General features: G+C 36.7%; 1 protein-coding gene across 1 annotated transcript; it reads right to left on the bottom strand.

Annotated features, from left to right (window-relative positions):
* Positions 1 to 1,776: 1,776 nt before the first annotated feature.
* On the bottom strand, positions 1,777 to 20,584 carry mtmr9 (myotubularin related protein 9). The gene is made up of 11 exons (XM_088325380.1): positions 20,519 to 20,584; positions 20,012 to 20,244; positions 19,811 to 19,919; positions 19,613 to 19,738; positions 18,449 to 18,622; positions 16,962 to 17,179; positions 15,294 to 15,455; positions 15,077 to 15,218; positions 13,784 to 14,004; positions 12,088 to 12,239; positions 1,777 to 4,333 (listed from the first exon to the last, which is right to left on the bottom strand). Exons 2-11 carry the CDS (start codon positions 20,191 to 20,193, stop codon positions 4,170 to 4,172), a joined length of 1,650 nt encoding a protein of 549 aa, XP_088181506.1. The 5' UTR covers positions 20,194 to 20,244; positions 20,519 to 20,584; the 3' UTR covers positions 1,777 to 4,169.
* Between the last annotated feature and the right edge of the window lie 1,526 nt (positions 20,585 to 22,110).

Genomic DNA, 22,110 nt, shown 5'->3' with positions numbered 1-22,110 from the left:
TTACAAAAACTGCATCAACCACATCTACAATAATAATAAGCCTAAATATACTGTGACCTCTAGAACGACTACGGTTCTAGATGACATAAGAAAAGCATTGGATTTGATGTTATCACAATATTTTTACTTATGGTTTCACAGTGAAGGTTTTTTTGGCTAAATTATTTCCCATAATGCTCCATTAAAACATTGTAAAAAGTAGCACTGTGAGTAAAAATAGTGTGATGGTGAGATAAAATGGAGTCCCTTTTCCATTATCATACACGATCCTAATGGCCCAAGTGCTAAGAATTTTGCAAATTGTTAGAATATGATATAATGTAATTGTGAATGTGTTTAATTGCTGTTAAAAGTGTCAATAAAAATTGTTCAGACCCATTTCGCCACTACAAACCATTTTAGATTCCCAATGCAAAGTTGGCAAATTGAATATTTCTAAGCTGATCAATTGCTCTATTAAGGTGATACACCACAATACAACCTTGGTTTGTCACGCACCAAAACCTTGGGTTAGTTTTTGATAAGAACAAAACGCATGTTTACACGAATAACTATGGTATAGCAATAAATAAGGCAAATTATTTGTACTTTCTGTGTACCCAGCACCAAACATCCCATGACCTGGAACCAGTCCGCGGTTTATATGTGAACTCATTAATCGCCAGCCTATTTAAAAGGCAAATGAAAAATTGAGGCCAATAGCAGTCAGTGGCACTTGTTGGAACATTTCAATAGGTCACCGCATAAAGTCATAAATGTATGAGTTTTCCAGTATTTACAGTACCGTTTACTTATTCCAATTATTTCATTCAGTTACTTGTAATTATGCACCTTATTATTAACCAAATAATTTAATGAAGTATATATACACTTGTATTCACTTGGCGTCCCACAGTATTCATTGATTCAGTCTTGTGATATCTATTGTTCCATCAAGAAATGCCTTTGTATGGATCTTGTCAATAGATGGGTCAGGGGTAGAAAAGGATTTTGGGAATTTTTCAATAACTTGGGCTTTGTCCTTGTCACGCTCACCCTTCCTCAAGTTTTGTTCTTCTCTGGTAAATAAACGATGGTCAGCCATTTTGACGACGCTTGTGACGTGCTCAACTCTGTCATATACTCACGGGTCCAAAATACATATACCATTTTTGTATTTATTTGTTTTTTTGTGATTAAAAACTCAATAAAAATTATTCGATACAGTGCTTGTTTGCCCGTTTAGTCTCGTGACCCTAATGTTGATTAGAAGGCACGGAGGACAAAAACTCTCTTCCTTCACACTACAGTATATGTGTCAATTTCAACAACAAGCGTTTTTAATGTAAGGTTTTAAAATTGCTAACCGAAATTAGTTTTTACAGACCCTGAACAGGCATCTGTGGAGTTTTATACTCATGGTTTATATACAAAATGATTAATAATGTCAGACAGGGTCTGATGGGGTGTAAGATAGTGCCATTGCCTCAACTTGGAGCTTCAAAGACCGTCATGTGAATAAAATTTATTTTCAAATAACGGCGTATTTTGTTTTTATACAAGTTTCCAATAAGCAGGTAGGCGCCTTGCATGGCTGACTCCCTATTGGTGTGTGAGTGTGTGTGAATGGATATGTGTGAAGCACATTGTAAAGCGCTTTGGGAGGTCTTCATTGACTTGAAAAGCGCTATATAAATGCACACCATATAACATTTTAGTAGAGATTCAATGGTTTAATCACTGGATCACACACATTTCCTGATAGCTTTATTACACTTCCAAAGTAAAGAAAAAAAATCAAGCACCATTATGTATATGAAGAGCATTACGTTTATTTTTCCTAGCCATACTTATGTACAAAACAAAAAGGGAATTGGCAAAAACATGATGAACTCGAATGGGAACTACAAGCATACAATTCAAATTCAAAACGTTGTTTAAAATAGCGGCTCAAAGAAATGAATGGTATGTTGTGCAATGTTATGATAGTATGCAAGTGTTTATTAAAAACAGGCAGATGATACAATTCATCTCTTTTTCAAAGTACAAAAAAGAACAAGATAACAAATGAATAGCCTGGTTCTAAAAGAGAAAAGTATAATTTTCGGACATTATTTATTTACCCATATTGCATTCATAGTGTAAAGTAGTGCCTTGAGACGTGAGCGACTCAAAAATTAGATGACATTATCTTGATTTTATTTTGGACGGATAGAGAACAATTGTTCAATTAGAAACTTCTAGATGTTCAATGCCACTCCCTGTTCAATTATACTTACAAAAACTGCACAATCACCATGACTACATGTTGTGTATTAAATCTAACACATATAAGAAAATGATAGTGACTGCCTGACAATAATTGTCACATATTGTTAAAATATACTTAGGTTAGATATCATGATCACATGTTGCACATTTTAACAATCAAAACTTTTTGCCTTGAAAATGCCCCTGCTAGCTTCATGCTAACACGTTTAAGAAAATTGCAGTAACAAAATAAATAATCTTCAAATAAAGCAACATATATTCAAACACAAAAATATTAAAAACTGGTCATAATCATATAGATTCCTTCTTTTCTGAGAAAAAAGCTTGTATTTGGGGGATTCCTCACAAATACACTGCTCCCTGGTGGCCAGGTTGCACACATCAAAAAGCGTGGAATGCAACATGGGGCACAGTTTGTTTATGTTCTATTTTGAAGAAATTTGGTAATAATCATTTAAATTCCTTATACTTTCAGGAAAAAAGGTTGTTGGGTTGACACCAAATCAAATTCATATTGTCTGAATAATAGCACATTTTTACATTCCATTTCTTGTCGTCCTAAAATGTTGTTAGCCACTTGGTGTAATAATAGTCTGTAGTTTGCAAAAGTCTGATCTGTGCAGCCCTTTAAGACTCCTTGTGGTTAAGGGCTATTCAAAAAAACATGACTTGACTTGGAATATTTTATTTTATTTTTGGCAGCTTCACAAATACACTGCTCCCTGGTGGCCAAGTTGCACACATAGGTCGGGATGCGATCAATCAAGCATGGAGCATGGTTTGTTTATGTTCCGTTTTTAAATAATCTGGTAATAATTACTTACAACAAAGTCAGTTAGTTCTTTGTTCCTTTATCTCTTTGTTTCCTTATCCTCACTGTAAATGTGGAACTGGAGTCGTCCAATTTCGTTGTCACAGCATATCCCATGTTGTAACAATGACAATAAAGGCATATTCTATTCTATTCTATTCTAACTATTTATACTCCTCATTTGTTGTGAAAAAAGGTGTGCATTTGTAGGGTCTTTACAAATACACTCCCCCATGTTGGCCAAGTTGCACACATCGGAAGGCGCGCAACGAGTCAAACATGGAGCACAGTTTGTTGACGTTCTGTTTTTAAGTAATTATATGAAATACCGGTGCATATTATTTGCCGTATTGAAAAAAAAATGAGTTGACTTCTTTGTAAGGCTGGAATACATGATTTGTCCGATTTGTTTCCGTTTCAATGCACCACCGTGTAATGTAACACACGACTGCTTTAAGTGAATGAAATACAAGTGCATAGTTTGCTTAAGTATTAAAAAAAAAAACTTTTAAGACTTTGATGTGTAACCGTGGCCAACAACTGAAGATAACTGAGGGGCATTAAAGAGTGAATGTAAACCACAAGAACCATATTGAGAACCCTAAAAGTTATTGATCATTATTTGTGTCTGCAATGAAGTATTGTCTGTGATTAAAGAATCGATGCGAAGCACAAACCCAGCCACTCCTGCTCACTCACGACTTGCGTGCGGACCCCACCTACGCTTGTTATGCATAGTATGCAGCATGCGCAAGAAGTCGTCCTCTGCCTTATGGCAAGGCGCTCACCCGGTTTCCATAGCAATCATGTAAATGTTCTGCAGCATAGACACTGCGTAGGGGTTCATGCATCAAGCTGGGATTTTTTTTGTAGCGTAACAGGCTACATGTATGTCTTCATATCATAACTTTTGTCTATTGAGTGTAAGGTGAGGAATGTATGGCTTTGTACATAGGCAAAAAATTTATATATTCGCTTTTTCAACACATAAAGCTCAGCGTGACATCACTCAAGGCTGTGTGACATAAACACAAAGCAATACGACTCACTTTGCTGAAATAATTAATAACGCGTGTCTATTTAGTTTCTCTTCCTGTTTCTACCTGTTCTAAGGAGTCTGCAGTAACGGATCTTGGGTCTCTAGCTGGGCCAGCTGCCGGCGCAGGAGGTTGACGCGGTTCTGGAGCTCCTTGTTGTACTCGATGATATGCACCATTTCCTCGTGGGCTTCATCCAAGCACTTGGATGAGCGGTTCCAGCGGAGGAACACTCCTAGGAACAGAAACCAAACTGGTTGTTAGCAACTGCACAAAGCAAGTGATGAGTTTATTCTGTTTTTAATATTGTGGACACCTGCAAAGAAAAAGAAGGGGAGGCCTTTTAGAACTGGTTGGAATTTCTTGACTGAGGTTTGGGCTCTCTCCTGTTCTTTTTGCAAGTTCCCAATCCATGATTGACTTCTCTCTTTACTTTGAGTCTCTATTAAACTATTAACTTATCAGCATGCAATCTTGGTAAATTTTAGTGCAGAGTGACACTAATGAGAAAAGATGAGTACTTCCGGAAACAGAAAAAAACACACAGTGCCAGTGATGGCTAAAGGCCTGAAAAGTTGATTTTAATTTAGCTGATACTGAAAGAGTTTAAAATGATTAAAATAACAAAGTGTAAACATGTTGCCATATAATTTGTATAAAATGCTGAATGTAAATACATTTGGAAACACTTATTCTGTGTTTGCTTGGGCGTGTTGCTATTTAAGGAAGGAGGATGACTTGAGTGGAAAAATGATCCCCACATATGTATACAAAAAAAAGATAAAAGTAAAAATGAATAATCCATGCATAAGTCCAGAATAGCTTTGAAAAATAAAAAGATCGGATAGAAAAATTGAGAATTAAAAATAAAAAAGTTTTAATCAAAACAAATAGAAGGGATGAATAAAACAAACAATAGTAGAAATTTACATTCGGAAAAAATGGCCATCGTAAAGTGAGGAAAAAAAAGCTTGAACAGGGCCTAAAGGTGAATGTCAAAGAAATATTGCATTCTGATGTTGTTATTCAAGTTTAATACCTGCAATTCTTTGTTATTTCAATCTAAAAGTTGCAAATGCATAGAACTGCACCAAATCAAATCATTCAACTTGAATTAAACAATTCAGATAAATTTGTGAGCACCGGACGATTATAAGTCATTGACAATTTGTCGAAAATATTTAAAACAAACAGTTTCGCCCATTGAACAAAATTTAAAAATCCCTTGCAAGTAATGTAAACGATCCTGTTGTCACTAAGTACCTTTAAAATTTGTACTTGCACCCATTGGATAAAAGGATAAAGTCACAAGAAGTACTTGTACTCTTATTTGTTAAATCATATATATATATATATATATATATATATATGAAAAAAAACCAGACCAATAATCTGTAAACAAAAAACTTCTGCCAAATATCAGTAACACCATCATCCTGAAAAAAAATTGGTTAAGCTGTAATAATTAATCGACTATTGGAAAGATATAGCTAAGCACATTTGCAATATCGATAAATTCATAGGTAAGAAAATCATTCCATCAAACCCCTGTAAACATGATTAAACAAAAAAAAAAACAGAATGGCCAAATGTATTCAAATTGTATCAAACTGAATTTTGTGGAGTGATACAACCCTATATTTGAGTTATTTTCTCCTAAAAAAGCTAAAATTTGCCCTATGCTGTCTCAGTCTGATGCAGAGATTATAATTAATGCATTTGTTACCTCCTTTTAGCTAACCTGCATTGGCTCCCTGTTAGCTTAAGATGTGATTTTGAGGTTCTGTTGGTAGTATACAAAATCATGCATGGACTTGCTCCCTCATATCTTTCAGATTTAATTTCCCCCTATGTTCCGGTCTGGAGCCTTCACTCTGAAAATGCTGGTCTACTAGTGATCCCAAGAGCCAAGAAGATATCCGCAGGTTCGAGAGTGTTCTCCATTCGGGCCCCGGTGCCGTGGAATGCTCTTCCCCCTGAGATTCGATCGAACCTCTGTGGAAATGTTAAATCTAAGCTTAAAACACACTTATATTGAATAGCATATGAATAACCTATATTTTTTGTTGACAATATCTGTGTATTATTTGCCCTCATTTGGGTTTCAGATCAGGGGATGGTGTCATAATAGTCCGTGGTTTGCAATAATCAGTGGTCTGTGCAGCCCTTTGAGACTCTTTATGTTTAAGGGCTATACAAATAAACATGACTTGACAATGCAATAAATTAAAGCCATATCAACCGATCAAAATAATCAGGAACTATTCAAATGGCATTGGATTTTGTCAACAATGACACCTGTTTGTCACGGACGTCCCGTACGACCGGTGAACTATTTTCTACAAGGCGGCCATCAATAACAGCCGTAAATGTCAGCAGGTGAGTTTCTACGACCTGATCAGTTTCACGAGGTGACAAATACATGCATTTGGGTCATCCTTTTCTTATCTGCTACCCACCTCAGGAGAACACAATATAATTTCCACTAGGCGTGCTTTATCACAGTTTGCAGGTAGGTAAACAACATTCCTTATTGTGTCAGGTGACCGGAAAATAGATGTAATAAAGCCATAAAAACAAGATGCTCAAAAGGGATAATTATTACTCAATCCACGTATTCTGGAAATTTTTTGGGAGGGTCAGTGCTCAAAACAGAAAAAAGGGGCCTTTTTTTGCATAATGAACATTTTAATTATTATCGACCTTGTTTAATAACCATACATAATTAATTTAAAAACATGAACTCTTCAAAAGGGCACTTTGGCGAGGGTGGTATCGGGTGTCGGCCGAGTAGAGTAAGTAACAATGTGAAATGTAGCTCATGCTGCAAAAGCCAAACAAGGGCTCGGCTATAAAAGGCACATTACGTCACAAGGGCTTCATTTAAATTCATTGCCTAAATTAATTATAATTATTATTAAATTTAACCTTATCTGAATACAGAGATGCCAAATGTTTAAAATTGTATTTCGGAATCAATAAAGAGAATTTTCAGTTTTGGAAAAAACGTTTCTAGGAGCATTTAAGAGTGCAATTTTAGGTTGAAAGTGCTTCCTAGGTAATAGCATCACTTACAAAAAACGCAAAAAACAAAGTAGTGACCATTAATAACTTAATTGTAGAAATTTGAATGAATATAAATGTGTAATATTTGTAGCAGTTAAAAGATATAGTGATTAAAATGTAAATAATCATAGACAACTGGCTTTAGATAGATAGATAGATAGATATATACTTTATTCATCCCCGTAGGGAAATTCACACTTCCAGCAGTCTACCCCGTTGTTTATTAACAGATTAACATGATGCCCGAGGGTGCTTGTAGCGGAGTGGATGACGTCACGCCAGTCCAAAAGTTCGACATTCCTGCGGCAGATGGAAATCTTTTATAAAGCACCTGTGATATTAATTCATCCAGATGGCAGTCTTTGTCTAAAGATGCACTGGAAATGTTTTGAAATACCATTTGCATTTTAACCCAAATAAATATCTAGAGTAAAATGAACATTTATTTGTTTTTTTTTTCATTTTTGTAGTTTTCGTAGTATTTTGTACTTAAAAACTGGCGTAGTTAATTAACTAAGAAAGAGTCGTAGTATTTTTTAGCTTGTAAATGCGAAATTTAGCATCCGTAAGAATTCATTTTAAAATAATGTAACTATAAAAGGATGAAATTATTTATGAATATGTTTATAAAATGAAAGAATATTCTGAAGGCTATTCAAGTTATTGGCCTAAAACAGCAGGTAACTTCAACTAAACCTTTATGTATTTATAATTAAGTTAATGATTTCTGTTTTATGATTTTTTTTTCTATTTAAACTCTAAGGATGTTACAGTGATAATGATATTCTTTTATGCGTGCACACCTTTTTTTGTCAAAACATCTGTATTAAATACTTCCAAAACACCACAAGTCCTAGAGTTAAATAACTTTCTAAATTATTACGGTATTCTCCCCAAAAGCGTTGTGCTTCTTCAGGGAATTTAGTTTAAAAATATTTTTACTGCAGAACAAAGTTGACCACCATTGACACACATAATTAACAGACACGCGCTAAGCCCAAATATACTGCCTTCTTGAGGGACATTTCCCCACATACCAGACTGACACATGATCTATAAATTTGGGATTGAAACGAAAAAACCCCTTCGGGGTTTCACGTTTAGGCCTGTTTAACTCGCTCACCTGAAAACGTTTTGTACATTCCTAAAATTATATACAATGAAACGAGTACATTTAGTGCTATACGATAGTGCTTGGCCTGTTTAAAAGGAGACATATATTTAAAAGAATTTAAATATAAATGCTTGTGTTCAGAAAATGGATGCGTAGATGATTGCAAATGCAGATGGAATTGTTGTTTAAACAACACACAAGTATATGACTGTGCATTCAGCTTAACACTGCTCGATGTGTATTTAAGAAGAATTAGTTTGAAAAGTTTGAGTTCACCTACTTAAATATACATAATAAAAATGTAAATGTAGAATTTTGGCTATTTGTTTGATATTTCATGTAAACACTATCTATCTATCTATCTACCTTGGTCATATCCCTCATGAGGAGTGACCGACAGCAAGACACACACATACAATAACAAAGAAAATAAAAGGGAAATAAATAACAAAAAAAAAAAACCCACAAAATTTTTTGGACCATGGCCAACCCAATTGCCCAAACACCAAAACAAGTTAGGCACCTCGGCACCTAAGTTGGTCATGCTTTCGTCCCTCCAGATCTAATGGGACACCAGAAAGTGGCCATGTCACTCGGGTCAGGGTGACACAACACGCTCTTCTGTTTAACAGCAGGCCCCAACAGCTTTCACTGGTTTACCCCTGCCGCATCATACAGGTGCCCCACCCATCGCTTAGAACGCGTCTAAACATCCCACTATCCTTTTACAATACCTTTCCACTCCTTCCTATCACCAACATCAGCTCTAGCTTCCATTATATTTAGACCTCTTTCCTGCAGTGCACTCATAACACCATCCATCCACGTCAATCGCGGCCTTCCTCTTGGTCTCCTTCCATTGACTTCTGCTCTGTAGATCCTCTTCAACATTCGCTCCTCATCCATCCTCTCCATGTGTCCAAACCAACAGAGTACTCTCTTATCCACACGCTTGCTCAGTTCCACGACTACTCCAGTTCTGTCTCTCACAATTTCATTTCTCAGTCTATCCAATCTTGTCACTCCTAACATAGTCCTCAAACACTTCATCTCAAAAACATTTAACTTCCTTCTTAAATCTGCGTTCAGGCTCCAAGTCTCTGCACCATACAACAGAATCGGCACAATCAAACTCTCATACAGTCCCCTCTTAACATCCATACTCATACTCTTGTTGTTCATCACTCTCCTCAGAGCACCCAAAACCTTGCTTCCATTATTCACTCTGTGCAATACCTCACACTCCATTCCACCAACTGCAGCCACATTACAACCCAATTACCTAAAGCTTTCAACTTCTTCCAGCACCTCTCCATGCAACCTTATTTCCCACTCAATCACGTGAAAACTTCATCACCTTACTCTTACCAACAGTCACACATAACTTACGCCTATCACACACTCTTCCAAACTCCATGATCTTTTCGATGTTTCCTCAGAATCAGCCACAAGCGCTGTGTCATCTGCAAACAACAACTGACTTATCTGCCACACCGTTCCACTGTTATCCATATTTCTACGCCTCTGCCAAATACTCTTGCATTCACCTCTCACCACACCATCCATGTACAGATTAAACAGCCATGGTGACATCACACACCCCGGTCTCACACCAGTCAACACAGGGAACCACTCACTTGTCTCACTCCCTACTCTTACGCATGCTCTGCTGTTAACATAAAAGCTCTTCATTGCTTCCAACAACTTTCCACCCACTCCATCACCTGCCACGACGCCTCCTTATCAACTCTGTCATACGCCTTTTCCAAATCCATGAAAGTTAAACAAACATCCTTGCCTTTTGCAAAATATTTCTCACACACCTGTCGTACTGTAAACACCTGATCCACACATCCTCTTCCTTTCCTGGGGCGGCAGTAGCTCAGGAGGTAGATCGCTCGTCTTGGGATCAAGGAATCCCTGTTCGAATCCCGGCTCGTCCGTGTTACATGTCGAAGTGTCCTTGGGTAAGACACTGAACCCCTAATACCCCCAATAAGCAGGATAGCGTCTTACATGGCTGCAATACAAGGCCACTACTGGGAAATGTGGAGCACATTGTAAAGCGCTTTGGGAAGTCATTGACTTGAAAAGCACTGTATAAATGCTGATCATTTCATTTCATGAAACCACTCTGCTCCTCCATCACCACCTCATCCGTTCTTCCTCTCACTCTCTTAATCAAGACTCTTCCATACAGCTTACCCGGCACAGACAACAAACTGATACCTCTCGAATTGCTACATTCATACTTATCACCTTTACCCTTACATAATGGCACCACACATTCACTACAACAATCAACAGGAACCACACCACTTAAAAAGCATACATTCAACATACATTCAGTTTAAATTAAACTCTTAGTCAATTTTTGTTCAGTTTAACGTTATTTATTAAATTTTTAATGTGTTTACACAGTAACATTTCTGTCAGTATTTATCAGTGATGGTAACTGGCTGCAATTTATTTGGCATTGAAAAATTGAATATTAAGAATTACTAAGCAAGAAACGGGGAAAAAAGTACTTGGAAAAATGCCACAAAAATTCAACAATACCATATTTTACTATTAATTCTTTATACTAGTTTATATTACATTTTTCTTTATTGCAGACAAAAACTATTCTTGTAAAAAATAGGAACTCTCTTTACAAACAAAGTGTTATTTTTTGAAAACAAAATTAAAAAAACAATGCTGTTTTCTAAGTTGATATACACCCATTCACCACTAAATGGCGCACATTATTAGTTGGGCTTTCACTGCCATTTACAAGTAAGCCTAATATTATCTATATGTATATAATAATATAGAATATTATGACGGTAACCATGGTGAAGGTTAAGAATAGTTGCCCTTTTATGCATGTATTGAAAATATGCTTAAATAATTAAATAAGAAAATAATTGAACAGTCTTTTTCATTGATTACAATGTACATTATTTACAACAAGATTAAAAGTGGCACTTCAGGATAAACATGTGATAAAATACGAATAAAATAAGAGAAAAACAGAATATTAAAATAAATAATAGTTAAAAAGGCAGTGCGCATATTATATATATATATTTTTCATTATTAAAAAAAAAAGCTTGCTCCCATTGGGTCATACAATAGGTATGTAAATGTGTGGACTAACTTGCCCATTCACCAGTACTATTGGAGGAAATTCAACCTTTTATATAATTTTGTCAGACATCTCGTCTTAATAAACTGGTGAGTAAAGCGGGCTCTGTTGAGGGCACAGAGCTGGACAGCCTGACAACTGTAGCTGAGAGACGGGCACTGAAAGAGGTGCGGTAAATCAGGGACAATTCATCAAATCCACTACACAGCATCATCACCAAACGGAAGACCACCTTCAGTGACAGACTGCTGTCACAGTCTTATTCCACGAACAGACTGAGGAGATCATTTCTTCCTCATGCCATGAGGCTCTTTAACTCCACCCGGGGGAGTAAAAGCCAACATTAAACCACACCCACACATTTGCATATTACCCTATTTTTATTACAGTGTGTATTTTATGTAGCACAATTTAAATACTCTATATCAACACGTTACATTGGGTATTTTTGTATTATATTCCTTTCCTTTATTATTGTTTTATTTTCAACACAAGGATACGGCTGGAAGTGGGAATTTTCTTACGAGGATGAATAAAGTATCCATCTATCTTAATGACCCATCTCTGATCAATTACAAGGAGTGTGAATTGCGGCCCAACACGAAAAGCGTAGAGATGCCTTATGACATGCGTGTGGGATGAAGCTAACATTGGACTGACTGTTTTTAAATTTTTGCCTTACCCTCCCACAGCAGCAGGCTCTGTGGGGCCACCGAAGGCCAAATGACCAGACCATTAGCTTCATAGAGTGGGTTGGTAAGATGCTCCAGCTCCTGGGGCCGGTTAATCCACGACCACAAGGAGACAGTCTTCTCAGACACACAAAGTTTGGCCCTGTCGAAGCAACATTGAGGAGGCGTTAAGAGAAAACTGAGATGCAGCATGCCAAATTTGGATGGCCTGAAGCATGATTAACCCCTTATGTTCCTGTAAAATTCACCTAAAATCCCAATCCGAGATGAACCCAAAGTAAATTGAATGCTGTTCTTGAACTGTTTGAAGAATATTGACATTTTTGGTCTCTTTTGAAAGGTAATACCCTGACGTTTTGTCCCAAATTGAACTGCTAATAACATTGAGTAATCTGTGTTTGAAAACGAAGAAATAGAAGGTTTTTTTTTTCCTCGCCTGATTATTATTTTTTTTAAAAATGCAATCAAATGCCTGCAGATGAGTGCAACAGGGGCATCTTAGCTGAAGGGAGATGAGACCATAGCGTGAAGCCTTGTCTGGTCCCTTGTCAATTTCGATCACAATCTGAAAAACGAAACATTGTATTTTACACATAAACGGTTAGGTCGAGGCGTTCCCAAAAGTGGCTATTTGGAGACAACCAGTTTATAGCTCTTAAACCTCTGCACCTGTGTATTTTACTTTGGCAAATTTTAGACATTTTGAAAGGCTTGTAAATGTTTGACTTCTCTTTTTGCATCTTTATCACTACTTTACACACTTTCACGTAATAATGGTGCGTAAAGGTGAATCACAAAGTGGCATTACGCATGTTTATTTTGGGGGTCTAATTTGAATACACTGTGTTCATCTGCGTATCGTTCTTTACAGAATTTAATTGGCTAACCAATGTCAATCATCATTTGAATGAGTCACTACTGGCTAAAGATATTTGGAGCTAAAGGTGGCGACGTCTGCTTTAAATATACAGGCCCCCCTTAGGCTAATGCAGACTGTAGACAGTGAAAAAAAGACTGCCATTGGTTGAAAGTGGTGTCAATAAAAAGGTCAGAGGCTAACGGCCATTTTGGAAATAATTCTTTGTTTATCTATAAACAGGAATTATAAGGCAAAACGAATGGATTGCAACATGGAACATCAAACAATCATGCTTTTAGGTGTTTTTTTTTTTTAAAATCTGCATTATCGTGTGTTTTCGGGTAAGTATTTTACACGATTGGGTTCACTGGACAGTCCTGGGTGTAACGAGTCCATGTTTGCAGAATATCAACCCATTAGCTGACTACCAGGGAACATTATTGGTGAGCTATCCCGGTTATAGTTTTCGGGCATCTTGTTTCAGACTGATTGTGATGGTTCCATGATGGGTACATTTTGAATCAGTAAGCATATGTTGAATCTTAAGAGGTTTCCAATTATACGTGGCATGACATGTTTCAGTAACTGGTGACATCGTAAAGACACATTTGATTCTCAGCAGTCCGTCAGCCCGCCGGTGTTAAGGTTGAAAGTCTATTCAAGACAAACAAGATAACCAAACAGGGTATATTGGAGGACTACTATTTTTGTGTCTCCTCGGTCAAATATATATTTGAATCAAAAAACTGTTTCAATATAACCAGGAAATAGATTATTACAGGCGTGCATGTAAATACAAGTTGACTAAGAAGAACTCAGAACCTTACCTCTCAGATGCATTGTTGCCCAAAAAAGTGCCAAACTGGGAGGCATATGTGTGCTCAAAAAGCAGCACCAAGAAGGCCTCTCCAAACTCAAAAGAACACGGAAATTGCCGCAGGATCTGCCACACGCAATCCAGGAAAAGCAGGAAGACGGGAGCCTCCCGGCGAGGTTTAGCGCTGGAGTAGGCTGACTGGGCGCAACGCTGCTGGAACGGGTGACCCGCCTGGACACAAGACCACAAAAATCCGTATGCCATTTTCCTTACCTATTACGCGGTTCCCTTCTCACGGCTTTGCTACTTTGAGGATTTGCATTGTGGTATGCATTCTATTGAGCTAAACAATCTCCTCGCTTATTATTATTTGACAGTACAGTAGTTTTTTTGTAAAAATAAGTAAGAAAGTTTATACGGTACTTTTATTTTATTTTTATTGTTTTAAGTGTATAATACAGTTTGATTGTACAATGATTGTAAAAACAGAAGGTTTCTACTGTACAGATTTCACCTATTATGGGTTCATTTTAGAACCTAACCACCGTAACGAATGAGGGATTACTGTAATGGTTTGAGTGTTTGAAATTACTCAAGAGCAATTACAACTAACGTGAAAGCTATTTTCAGACACAGTACCGAGAGTTCACATCACGTAAGAAAACAAATTTTGAAAGCCTGGCACAAGAATTCTGATATTTAACCTTTCCCGTAAATCTCATCTTTAAAAAAAAGTACAATTCGACCGACAGATGGCAGCATCTCATTGCTATTAAATGAGCTATTTCTTCAAAGCATGGGCAGTTTTCTTTAAAGGGACATTCAGCGGCTCCTGGTGGTAAGAAAAAACTTTCTTCATTTAAAAAAACAATACTGATTGGAATAATAAGCAAAAGCACATTAACTACTATATAAACCTGCATTTTCAAGAAATGTATTTTACATAACATGAAGCTCACCTAAGGGAGCTGACATAAATGTCCTTTATCTTGCTGCATCAAAAAGGCTGTGCAAAAAAAAGAGGTAAAATGTTGCATTGAGTCTCCTTAGTTTGCATTTATCTTTTAAAGAAAAAAAACTTTTTTTCTGCACTTTTTGCTGCCTAATCGTAGAATATTTGGGTTCTCTGAGCTACTTACTAAAAATGAAAAAAGAAGTAGAAAATAAACACCTTCTTTAAAAAAAGCCTTCATTTTACAGTTTCTGTGAGCCTTTAAAAAAACTCCACAGGTGAGAATAAAAGACCCTCAAATAATGGATTGGAAGCAGACAGTATTTTGTTTAACTAAAAAAGGAAGCCAACCTGGAGCCACTCCCGTTCCACCAGGCCTTGGAAGCCTCTGATGGTCCTGCAGTTAGGATCCAAAATGATCTGAGCCAAGGCTGTGATCTGGAGGGTGGAGTCTGTGCCTTCTGTGCCGTGGACGAGGACTGAAGCTCCCTCCCTGAGTGACCACATTTGAAATCTAGAACTACACATCCGATCCAAACGGGATTCTGCACCAGAGAGGATTTGGAACCTGTCGATGCACTGAGCCGCCAGGCAGGCTGTGGTCAGGATCTCCTTGACGTGTGCAAGCCAGTTGGATGCCTCCAGTTTGCTGAGCCAACGGTCCATGTTGTGTGACTGGTCGTTACATGCCTCCACCAGCTTAATCAGACTCTCCTGCAGCACGCTTGACCTGATGAACAAACAAGTGTTAAAATGAAGCCCGTTGCTCGTCGTCTTTTATTAACATTTGACACAAACAAGATTATCTTTGACATGGTTCCCTTTTATTTTAGTCCATGTTTATTAATATCTGCCAAAACCTTAATAATCGTATTTCAGATTGTATAAAGACAATTTTCATATTTTGAAATGTTTGTCATCATAACATCTAAGAGCATTATTTTGACGTTAATTAAACAAAAAGAAGCAGCAAACTAAACCTGCTCTTACTGCAAATGTCCAGTAGATAGCTCAATGCACCGGAATTAACCAGGAAGGATCAACTAAGTCAATACAAAAATAAACATTTCTTGATTTTTTTTTTTCTCTAGTAGTTTTCATGGAAAATTTGTATTTTGTAATTTGCTATTGACTGGTGTAGTTAACTAGAGAAGAATATTAGTATTTAGTAGCACTCTTTATCTTTTAACAAGAGGTGTTAAAACGTTTTCCTCTGGAGGCCACGAGCAGGGAAAAGGCAGGATACAAGGGCTACGTTCTTTTTTAGGTGAAGAGTAAAATTCAGAACAAAAATTTTAAATAGAAACCCAAATAGCTTCCTGTATGGTTAGAACAAGGAATGAAAAAAAAGGTTCTTTTAGAGTCATAGCTACACTCATACAAGTGAGAAAAGTAGGAAAAATGTTGTAATAATTGTAAAATATTAATGTTTTCATGTCAAATTTTATTTTTTTATTAATGCATATAATATGGCTCAATTCAATTAAATCATTTTAGACTTACATTTAACAAAAATAAAAAATATACAACGAGATGGCTAAAATTATCTCTGCTATTTCAGATTTGTTGTTTTAAGACTGACTACATGACAATTATATTCAACAAAATATTAACAAATACACAGAAAAAATGGAAAACAAATATTTGTTACTGCCAAATCAAACAGTTTTGCCAATTTTAAGTATTGTTCTCTTATTTTAAAAGGAAAACTCTTTAAAAATTGCATCAAAATATAGCAAAAAAAAAAAACCCGAAGATGGGGCAAAATTTTCAGCAATGGAAGAGGATTTCCTTTAAGTGCCATTTTAATTTAAATAAAGCCTTATAGCGTTTAGGACACAATATGCACAAATATATAAATGCAGTATTTTCATTGTTCATTGTTCTGATGCACTTATAACTAGACCCGAAGCACTAACTTTGCTTATTTCCTTAGTAAGTTATTTTTCTCTTTATAGTCTTAATAAGGTTTTAATCCTGATGTCCCATGTCTAATCTAATTGTAAACTATGTTCACTACGTTGCTATAAATTACAATAAACACAATTCTAAGTACAATTTTTTCTTCAATGCTGGTCACTAAAATATGGCCAGCCGGCCACATAGGATCCTGGGGTCACCACATTCACTATTCGATCTCTGCTCTCTGCTCATCACTCATTCCTCATCTTGCACACTTTTCAAGCAGTTTTATCAACCACTTTTAAGTCTGTTCCATTATAAACATTCAGTTTACCTTTCTATGGCCTTGTGGATCCTCCTCCACTGCGGGTAGTTGGCCTCGGTCTCAAAGCCGCCCCCTTTGGCTTTAGCCTGTTGGGCCACGTTGATGGCGCGGGTGTCGATGATGTAGCCGCGCTTTCCCGGCCTCAGGGTGGCGTTAATGAGCTTCTCGTCTTCCTTGCAACGCCGCCCGTTGGTGCCGGTGAGAGGTTGGGACGCTCGCATCATAACCTGAGGTTAAATCAAGACTTGAGTCTGCAACAATGGGTACTCGCAGTCAGTACTTTTGGCAAGTACAATCAAGTATAAGAAAGTTTTGCTGGTTTATAAATTGCTTAACAAATAAAAAGTGAAATACATGTTGAAATAAAGCTTTGTATTAGCATGTATCTTCATTCTCTGTGAATAATGCCTTATAGTAAACTTGAAATTATCAAGAATGGTAGCTTTTGGAATCCAAATTAGGTAACAGAAAAACAAACAACAGCACACATCTGAAAATATCCATTCATATAGAGTAAGAAAGTACCGTTAATTTCACATTGCTGAGCACACATGAATGAAAGCCGCATTCTCAACTTAAAGAACAAAACTCAATTTTGTCTTTGTACAAACAGTAGAAGATTTTAAGTGACTCCACACGGTCCTGAAGCCGTTTTCAGCTCTACTACAAGCTTTACTGCAAGTTGAGTATGTCACATGTTTTCAGATCACGTGATCATTCAAGATAAGGAATACTGAAGCCATTACAAAAACGAGAACATATTTACTAATATGCCGAAAGAAAACAGAATTGAGAGCTACGTCGCATAAAATGTGAGCCTTATATTCCAAGACAACACAACCAGGGCAACCTTACTGTGGAAGAATAGAGCCAGATTGCAACACAGATGTGGTTTTTGTGAAGTCTACGGTAACAAACCATCTTGCAATCGCTTGTCATTATTTGAGGATTAAAAGAAGTCAAGTGAATAGACAATGACTTGATGATACGGAGAGAGAACAGAAGCGTTTTTTGATAGATAACTTAAACTGCTCTTCAATTTGGATGTATAAATTGAGGACTTGATTTGTGGGTGAAAATATTGAAATACATATTCAATATACCCAGATTTTGCTCCTGTTATGTATTACTTGGATACATATATCTTTTTTCTGGTTCCTCCACCTTTTCAGCTTTGATTTATTTGTGCCAAGTTTAAGAACGGCAGCTCGATTTCCTTCTTTAACTGCCAGAGTAATACCCTTTTTCTTCTCGTATTTTACACGTTAATGAGTTAGTTCAAGAGACTGATTGACAATAACGGCATTTGTGATTTAAAATTTAATTGGATCTCTGTGAACTATTCATTCATTTTATTAGTCTACTGTTGTTGATCAAATTATCTTTTCCGCGACAAAAAAAAGATTAAGCTGTACCATAGAGAAAGTCGCAGTGTTTAAAATGTAGCATAAAACAGCGGCTTGTAGAATTTAGAGGATTTGTTCTTCATTGCTCACCATGCCGTTCTTTTTATGGTAGTAGCTGAGCACAGGGAAGCGGCCGCTGTGACGAAACGTCGCCGCCACCTTCAGTGCTTCGTCGTCGATTCCCTTAGGCACGACCACCAGAGGGGGGTAGGATGGGCACACATTGAAGTCCTTGTTGACTTCACTCAACCTCCACTCATCTGTCTGATGGAGACATTAACACAGCCCAGAAAATTATTGGTTGCTCTCTGACTAGTGTGGAGGACATTGCCAGTTTGTGATACTGCAACAGAGTCAACAACATTATAAAGAACTACTCTCACCCTGGTCACCACCTAATTGACATGCTGCCCACTGGTAGGCACCACAGGTCCCTTAAAGCAATGACTTAACACACAAGACAGCAAAAAATATACATACTAACCAACACTTACTTTACATGTTCGACTGGTGCACTTCTCCCATTAAAAACTCCAACTCGTTTAAAAAAAATCCATCACATTTTCAAGTTTAAACAACAACAGAAAATCTTGACTCGAGACGTCTATTTTATTCAACGGCAGCTTTATTGTGAATAAAGACTAAATCTTTGTGTGTGAATGAACTGCTCCAACAATTGCATTTTTTTTTAAGTTTGCCAATTCTGGTATTAAACAAACATATGTTGTTTGCAAAAATTTGGGAGACGGATTGTGTTTTGCACGCAAAAGTAGAGTTCCCAATAATATCTACAACTTTTAAAGTTTGCTTCCATCTATAGAAAGATGGATATTCATATCTTATTTATTGACTAATTTTAAAATGTAGTTCCTGTGAAATGTTATTGCACTATTTTTCATTGCACTTTTGTTATAATGGAATTACAAATTTGGGCCCAGTCTCCAGGCACATCTTTTCAATATTGTGTCCATTCATCCTGACATTTTTTTAATCTATTTTTCTCTTTTAAGTCTTTTAACAGGTTTATCCTGTCTTATCTAATTGTAAAAATGTTCACAACCCTCTTATCAATGTCAATAAAGACAATTCTTATTCCAATAGAGGACAATATTGTTCAGCTAACAATTGTACTACTTGCATTCTAAAAACAGGTCAGTATTGATCACTGATTTATTTTTCATCTCAAAGATGGAGACATTTAAATCTATAAAAGCTTCTCTTTTGAGTAGCTAATGCATGTGATGCAGGTCCTACCATTGATTCAAGGTCCTTAAAGGCATCTTGAGGACGGAAGCAATTCCATCCATCGTGAAGGACTTCAAACAAGGGCCGATAGAAGAAAGGGTACATTAAGGAGACTGAATCAAGAGTTGAAAGGGCCTAAAAGGAGAATAATGTAAAGATTTGAGTTAAATCATTTTACTTTATCTTGATTTTATTCATGTAATTGACCTCAGTTGAGCTGGCAATGTTTAGGCACTCCTCCATGCCAGGAATGTCCAGCTGGATCACCCTAAGGTCTTTACATTTTAAAATGATCCTTCCAATGGAGCCCAAAAATCTGAAAGAATTTCTCAGTGTTTATTGCCATGCTTGTTTATAAGTCACAACTAGGAAAGGGGCTGTTTTAACATCTACTTGCTTAACGGTTACCTCTTCTCTATTGAGTCAATGTTAGAGTGAAGCAGCCAAAGTTCCTCCGTGTTGTCCTGCCTTGAGGAAAGAATGAGGTGGTGCCCTGTCAGGCACAAGGTTCCTTCCACGGTAGGCATAAAGGGCCGGTGGAGGACCACACCGTCCACTCGCGGCGTCTTGATCAGTTCGGCAAACTCCATAATGACGCCTGACCACCGTCAGGTACAGCTGGCACTGACACTTTTATAACACTGTCACACATTATTCAACGTTACGATACATTGGTGCCAAGGGAAATTACAGTATATTATAATATCATTTATGACTGATGGCAAACCTGTCAAACACGCAAACATGGAACGAGGCGGCTAATGCTAGCCAGCTAGTAAATACAACGAAAATCGGAAATTCTCGGAAAAAACACCCTGTCATTTACACCTTAGCTTAATGTCAAAGTTTTGTAAAAGTTATGTAGCAAAGACAAACATAAATATCAGATTTAAATGTATTTTAATTCAAAATTACCTGATTGTTGTCGTTTATTTGCACAAACGAGTCACGCGCGTCCGTCAAAAACAACACACCGACTGGAAACAAATAAAGCGCAGAAGAAGTTCCATCTGCTACGAAAAAATGTTTTGTATACTGTATACGTTTTTTCCAGATGGATTTGAGTTAACGCATTTTAAAGATTTTTTTAATTCATCGCTGGGATTGCATAAAAAAGATTAACAATAATTTATTTTAATTTGCGATACACATTATGGACACAAGGCTATGGTATTGTACAGCCTTTCTTATTATGAGAGCTGCAGTGATGAATGTGATCATAAATACACATTTGTGATCCAGACAATCAATATAAAGCCGAGAAAATACGCTTTGTTCAATTATTAGGGGTTGAAAAATAGAAACTATTTGAGTTTTAATTCACTACTTCTCCAGATTCAGTCTGGATTGTCACCCCTGACCCCAAAGAGACAAAGAAAAAAAATCTATTCATAATTAAATTACATTGAGTAATAAGACTGTAAGGCTTTTTGGATTCTGTCTAAAGACATTTTGTTGAACGCGCGTGAGCAGTGCTTCACTTGCAACCTGTCTCTGCTCCACAATACCAATTGATTTCTCGCACTGTTTGACATTTATTCTAGGAGAGTGGGATTGGAAAAAAAGGAAAAGAAAAAAGACTGTCTGTTTGCTCACGTGGATTCACTTACTTGCCTTGGCTCTGTGAGTCATGTCTGTTGATTTGGCTGCCTCAATTTTTGGAAAGGATTCCAGTGGTATTTTTATTTACAGTTGAAAATTAAAAAAAAAATAGCAATGTGGGATGCATTTATCATCTAAATAAATTAGAGATGGGCAAGATATGTAAGTGGAAGGCTCTATTATTAACTGCAAGCTTTCCTTTTTATTGTAAAAAAATAGTATATTTACTGTATTAATGTCTGAATATATAGAAAAAATAAAGTATTAGGCTAATAGCCAGCTTTTTGGGGGGACGGGGGGTTCTACTATGTATTACTAGCGGTATTGGTACATGGTGATGGTATCTGTGACCACTCAAGTTGTGTGTGTCCTTGTTCGTGCATTGTACAATAAATGTTATCACCCCAAAAGTGTATCACGTTAATACTAAAAACATGTGATCATGGCAAGCTTTTTTTGCACACCCTGAAAACTGCATGCAAAATAATAATATTAATAAAATTGAGTAGACACACTCCTTGCGTCACTTTGAAACAAAATGTTGTTCTGTACAAAATAACGTGTAAAACAATCCTTTAAAGGGACACTATGTATTACTTTTCACACCCTAATGGTTAAAAAAAATCTTCAATTATAATAAGAAAAGAATATTGACTTAAATAATAAGCAAAAATAAAAATTTGACCCATCATATATAGTTCATTTTCAAAATACTCTTAGGTCAATAAATGTTTTTTTCTTTTTTACATAACATGAATTTCCCCTTAAGGGAGCCGACATGATGGTCCACCATCTTGCTGCTACGGGCACCTGAAAACCCAAAGACCTTGCAAAGGACTGGGCAAAAAATAATAAGAAAACATTATGCAGTTATGTCACTTTGAGCCTTTGTAGTTTGTATTCTT

This window comes from Urocampus carinirostris, chromosome 20, assembly GCF_059441175.1.
Source record: "Urocampus carinirostris isolate Australia breed hairy pipefish chromosome 20, RoL_Ucar_1.0, whole genome shotgun sequence".
Taxonomy (NCBI): Eukaryota; Metazoa; Chordata; class Actinopteri; order Syngnathiformes; family Syngnathidae; genus Urocampus; species Urocampus carinirostris.
Note: the sequence above shows the minus strand (reverse complement) of the source record. Positions and strands in the feature narration are given on the sequence as shown.

Excerpts from the sequence above, each read along its gene's own strand:
- mtmr9 (XM_088325380.1), bottom strand. The coding sequence starts at position 20,193 with ATGGAGTTTGCCGAACTGATCAAGACGCCGCGAGTGGACGGTGTGGTC. Across the intron at positions 19,739-19,810 it reads ACATTGCCAGCTCAACTGAG|GCCCTTTCAACTCTTGATTC; the intron begins GTCAATTACATG and ends TTCTCCTTTTAG. Across the intron at positions 17,180-18,448 it reads ACCATAAAAAGAACGGCATG|GTTATGATGCGAGCGTCCCA; the intron begins GTGAGCAATGAA and ends ATTTAACCTCAG.